The sequence below is a fragment of the Syzygium oleosum genome, unplaced genomic scaffold (genome assembly GCF_021117445.2).
Source record: "Syzygium oleosum isolate NSW1041296 unplaced genomic scaffold, Sole_v2.1 Sole_v2.14, whole genome shotgun sequence".
NCBI lineage: Eukaryota > Viridiplantae > Streptophyta > Magnoliopsida > Myrtales > Myrtaceae > Syzygium > Syzygium oleosum.
The window spans coordinates 6,638,102-6,644,101 of NW_026607498.1; the positions used below are offsets into that span (position 1 = coordinate 6,638,102).

General features: G+C 44.9%; 1 protein-coding gene across 1 annotated transcript; it reads right to left on the bottom strand.

Annotated features, from left to right (window-relative positions):
• Nucleotides 1-157: 157 nt before the first annotated feature.
• On the bottom strand, nt 158-1,870 carry LOC115666334 (methanol O-anthraniloyltransferase-like). Its single transcript, XM_030588074.2, has 2 exons — nt 1,381-1,870; nt 158-1,185 (listed from the first exon to the last, which is right to left on the bottom strand). Exons 1-2 carry the CDS (start codon nt 1,834-1,836, stop codon nt 247-249), a joined length of 1,395 nt encoding a protein of 464 aa, XP_030443934.2. The 5' UTR covers nt 1,837-1,870; the 3' UTR covers nt 158-246.
• Nucleotides 1,871-6,000: the final 4,130 nt, after the last annotated feature.

Genomic DNA, 6,000 nt, shown 5'->3' on the forward strand with positions numbered 1-6,000 from the left:
GTACATTTGAAGTCGATGAACCCCTCGGAGCAAAATGGGCATTTCTTGAGCCGCTGAGGCTGTCGATGCTTGAATAGTCGGTCACTCAAACGAAAGAGAATGCATCTTTATTGTGTAATCGGTTTGCTATCGAGTCCATACATAACTAGGAGGCAAATTCCAAAGAACGATACTACTTCATTCGATAATTCAAGCATTGTCGTATGTGATTGAGAGACTTTAGACATTCTATGGTTAATTATGCTTCTAGAGGTTCGATCTAATTGCAGTTGAATCCACACAACAGTGATCATGCCCCGCCCTCTCTTCATCGGTCATCTTTGCCAGCTCTTCTTGAAACCTTTGCATTGCTCTCTCCGGCAACATTATTGGCACCACGATCCCCTCCTCTCCCTCTCTTGTTTTGTACTTCACGTAAAAGCTGATCAAAGGAAATGCACCGGCCACGCCGCCGTACGCCGGCTTCCCCCACCCGAAATCGACCTCTTCGAACCCGACCTTGGTCGAGTCGGCGACCACGTAGTTCCAGACGGTCGTGTACTTCGGCCGTCCCTTGGTTACCAACGTGTCGATGGAGGACCTCACGTATTCTTCGCTCACCATTCCTTTCGCTTTCTTCACCAGGTCCACCGCGTACCCTAGCGGGCTGCTGCACAGCTGGTCCGCCTTTGAAAGCACCGTCGCATACACCGACGTGTTCCCGTAGTAGCCACTGGGCACGCTGAGGCCTCGCTTGCCTCGCGCATTGATAGTGCACGATAGGCGGACGACATCGTCCGGCTCGATCTGGAGGGCGATCGTGCGGCACTTCCATAGGCATGCCGTGAGCAACTCGTAGGTGGAGGATTTCGAGATTAGTTCGTGAGGGAGGCGTTTCTTGATAGATGCCATTTCGTGCGGGCCGAAAAAGAACGATCTGTGCACCATGTTCTTGGGGTCCAACAACATCGTGGCCGCACTTCCGGCGTCGACTATGTCCTCGAACTCGTCATGCCTGCATGTCGCTCGCGGCGGGTCTCGGGCGTAGAGGATTTCTCTCCGCCAGACGGGCCGCCGAGACGGTGCAGGCAAGCCTCGTGCGAGTTCCGCGGCCGCCTCTAGGAATTGTTTGAGTCCGAGGGAATCGCTAATCGTGTGATTAAGTCGGAGTCCGAGGATGAAGCCCCCGCATTTCAAACGGGTCACCTGAAACTAGGAAGGAACTCGTAAGAAACCACAAAAGTTACAAGTTGATTAATCAGAGTACGAGGAGCAGATCTCTACGTCATGGAGTTATATAGTTGTGCATGTTTATGTGTTCTTGCATTGTATTATCCTATCCAATCAAAAAAATTTGTGTTTGAATTACGAAACTTTCTTTTTAACTACACTGTTACTAACCTGAGCCAACAACAGAGGGCACCCAACGGTGCCGCCTGACCCGGCAACGTCGCACAACACCTCATCCACGAAGGCACATGGCGGCCTCATGGAGTCGCCGAGCTCCTCGAGGCTGACGTCGGCGTCAGCCTCGACGAACAGGATCCCCTCGCCGGTGCAGTCCACCGCGAGCTTACGGTTCGGCCCTTCCCGGATCCGCCCGGCCAACGGGTAGTAGTACGTGAGCGCCTTCCCGAGCGCTTCCTTGACGACTCTCGCCGGGTCTTCTCGGCCTCTCATCGGGGGCCTGTTTGGGTAGAAGAGAAGGAAGGGAACTTGAAAGCGAAGACCCTCCTGGTCATCCATGTCTGATAGGAGCTTGAGCTCGCGCGGAGTCACTCCCGACGGGGAGATCAGCTCCGGCTTGTGACGGTTCACGGATAGTAGTGCTGGAGAAGAAGGTGGTGGTGAAGCCATTTTTGTGATGGTGGATTGAACAACTTAGAAAATTTGAGAATTGCTAATGGTATACATAGGGGAAACGAAGAAAGAGTTGGACTTGATTTGACTTAATTTGAGATAACGGCACTTGAATTATCAAAAGTTTCGTACGGTCTTGTATTAGTACCAAAACTTTTTTCCAAGTGTCAACTCCGATTTGAGACACTGAAATCCGACATGGCAAAATCAAGACTCGCTAAAAATACTAAACAACATTCTCTCTCTCTCTCTCCTCCTCAGAGCAGCCGCCACCGTCGTCCCCTCAATCGACGACGACGTGATCCAATACGTAATCTTGGAGAAGAAGGTGACGTTGCCCTTTTTTAGGTTGCGGAAGAGAACTTAAGAAACCAACGCGTGGCTAAACGAAGAAGAGCTGTGAAGATTCACACAAGATTACTTCAGAAGCCACTCTTCACCATGTACCTTTGAGGTTTGAATTGAAGTAACTGATCATCTAAATCGAAGATGATGATCGCGTGGAAAATAGTATATCTCTATACGAAAAAGCTATATGCTTGTCAGATCACCCTTTTCGTCGCGTTCATACGCAGTTCGAGTAATGCGATGAAAGCATTCGTCGATAGAACATGTTGTATCGATACATTCTTGATTGAATTTAGAAATATACTCTTGCACACGCCAATCTCTCCGAGGGGTGTATAATACCGCCGGTCTTGTTGAGAAAACAATCAAACAATAAAATAATCTAGCCTTCTTAAAGTTGATCGCATATATTGTTTACGAAAACGAATTAACGAGCATGGAGTGTTTTTAGGAAAACATTTTCCATCGATTTCTAAAAGATATAGCCAATCATTATTAAGAAATAACTTTCTAATTATTGATTTTTCGTGACACAAACACACTCAAAGTGACATGAAAATTGATAAAAAGCGCATGCTCGATTTGTCATGTCACTTTGTAGATTAGCCTTTATATGAGCATGATTAGTGATAAATGACATGTAACGACATGGACGTCCCCGTACCAGATGCATGTTGTAAATGTGTCACATGCCATAGCATTAACCTTCTTCTATACATGATTTCTATAATGTCAAGAGGTTATGCAGTATTTATTGACCGATAGTAACTCCTTTCCTATGGTTCTGTGAATTCTCCACTAGTTTTACATGTTAGGACCATACATTCCTACAACATTGAATGCGGGCCTCAATCATGGATTCTCGAATGACCTTTTCGACATCAACATCGACGGTTTTGTATCGGATCAAACCAAAAAGTACAATCCGAATCGAACCATGAACACCCTTACGACGAAGATGCAAGAGGGTACTGACAGCAAGTTGATTTGAGGCCAATGGCCATATTCTATCTTCCCACATTCTTCTGTGCGTTTGCCGTGTAGGCCTTGAATCCACCACACTCAAGTACTGCAACTTACAGAGGCAATTGCCAACAAGCTTACGCCAATTTAGGCGTACATGCATGAGAATACGTATGGAGGGAGGATCAAATCATCTGTTAATATGGGAAGGTAAAAAAGTGTTATGCAGTCACAACTGGTGGAAAAGGACAAAATTTCCTGGACTAAGGGAGTGTCTAGGAAGGGTTTTGCCAGCTCCCAACTTTGTATAGCCACTGAAATGAGAGGTCGAAGCCAAAGTGAGTCTTTTCAATGCATAGAAGTTAATGGCAGAACTAGCATGACTCGAAACGATAAAATCGATCACATCGCGTAGTAAAGTTCGATGTCGAAAGATAGTCATGATTACTCCACGCAGACACAAAGTCAAAGGACATTACGCAACCAGAGCGAGAAAGCGGCGGCATTTCATAACGTGGTCGGTCGGCAGGCAATCGAAACGCTTGCACCGGCCCAATCTACATAGGCCGGCCTCATCGATGTGAACAAACAGGTTCCGAAAAAATGATACCAGCACGAGATGCACGTTGTGCGGACCCTTCTCTCGTGAGTCCCACCACAAATAAGTACGAGCACAGTCGACGCTGCTCATGTTTTGAATTATCTCATCAACGGCACAGAAGAAACGAGATTGAGGAATACGGAGCGAATTCAGGAAGTGGTAACTCGACCTGGGACCACTTTTCTGCCTCGGCATTTTGACAAGAAGGCAAAAGCGTGAGGAATCGTGTGGACATTGGGAGCCAGCGACGAGGAAAGTCCGAGGGAGAAGAGGTTTCCAAATCTTTGACGTTCGAGTTGAGGATGTTCCATGTCGATAAGGAAAAACACTGACTTATATGACTCGTTGGGCTTGTCAGACAAGGAAAGTATTAGCTTTCCTAAAGCAAAACTTGGATTGGATTGAGAAGGCAGAAGATGATACCTCTTGAGATGGAAATGGATTATGTCAATTAAACCCTAATTGAAAGGATTCATATAATCGAAAGCAAAAAAATTAGAGATCTCCTCGAAACCCTTGGTGAGGACCATTAATTGTTTATTGAAAGGTGTTGTTGTCTATTCGATGTTAGTACTTTCCTTTATTGAAAGGTGTTGTTGCCTATTCGATGTTAGTACTTTCCTCGAAATTTACGTAACGTGTCCATAACTACGAGCATTCGCCGATCTAAGGGAACGCGAGAAACTCAACGTTTCAGTGCCTTCTAATATGCCTCGTGTTCAATTTCAACGCCTTCCAATTGTGACATTTAGTCGTAAATATGCTTTAAAGAAAGCTCCAAGGGCAACTTTCCCGAGTCAAAATTTCCTATTCGACATAGGGTGCGCTTCTTTCGCAACATGTTGCCTATAGGACACTCGTCAATAAAATATATATAATCTGACCAAAAATTTAAAAAAATAAAACCTCTATAATCATTTCATACTAATGTTTAACAAATTCAACAAAAGCTCTTCAAAAAAATGCAAAAAAAATACAGATGCCATGATGGCACATTCGCAAGATCTACAATAATTTTGCTTCATTTTCTTGGGAACAGCAAAACTAGCAATGATGGAGCTAAAACCAGCAATAATAAATCAGAAGAGCAAATTCACTATGTCATCGTATAAGAACAGATTTACAAAATTGATATACAGATTGATTGATCTCTTGAGTCGTACACAGAGAGCACCAACAAGAAATTATATACATCCAAGCATTTCGGATCGAGTAGAACCAAAACAGAGACCAGGGGGACTGGAGGCCCCAGCAACAGCTTAAATTATTCAACAGGACTCGTCAAACAATGGATCTGGAATTCATCACATACAGGACAACTATGAAGACGACGATACACACAAACCAAGTATGGCTTATATCACAGCGGACCCATTCAAGCATCTAACCAGAGAAACTACGGTGGGTACCCCACTTTGCCAGAGAAGATGCTCCGAGCATCACCTGCAAGAGAAAGAGACAGAGGAAAGCAGAGAAAAACTATTCATGTAAGGAGAGACAGACAGCATTCGCAGCTCCAAATAGACAGCAGACCGCTGCCGCTAGCATTCAAAAATAAATCCATCATTGAGATCGGGCACAGTTTGCACATGTACTCGGAGGAAAACGATTCTTGGCGGGAAAATAAATCGCTGTCATTAATGACCAAAATTTGAATAAAATTCATACTTACGCAAAGTTTCTACTGCGTTCAAGTTTTATCGAGCACACCTGTTCTTGCCTGTTTACTTCGTTCATCTTCTGCACGGTAAAAGAAGAAGAAGAAGAGAGCCGCAGGAGCACATAACTTCAGAGATGGGAAGGATATCGGCCTAATTAAGCATTGTAGTTAAAGCACATCCTTGCAAATATGCGACGCTTTGCATATGCCGCTTAGACAAAAAAAAAATATATGAGAAGCATGCTTTTGCTGAGAACACCTGCACAGGCCAAAGGCCTCCTCTCGAGAATGCAACGCTAAATTGGCAGGGCTCAATTTTCATGCTAAACGAACCGGCAATGAATGACTGCGGAACCTTCTTCATAGAACCATACACAAACCCTGCCAATCGTCGGCTAATCTGATTGCATTACTTGGCAACTCCTGGGTATCAGCTATCGAAATTCTACAAACTAGAAGTCTAGGACCCCAAAATACATGCCAGCCCACACACCCAGAACAGAATTTGAGAGTGAAGATTCTATCTAAGTACCTCTTGCTCTCTCCTTTTTCCAAATTTAGCATCTCGGACGATTTAGCCTTCATTCAA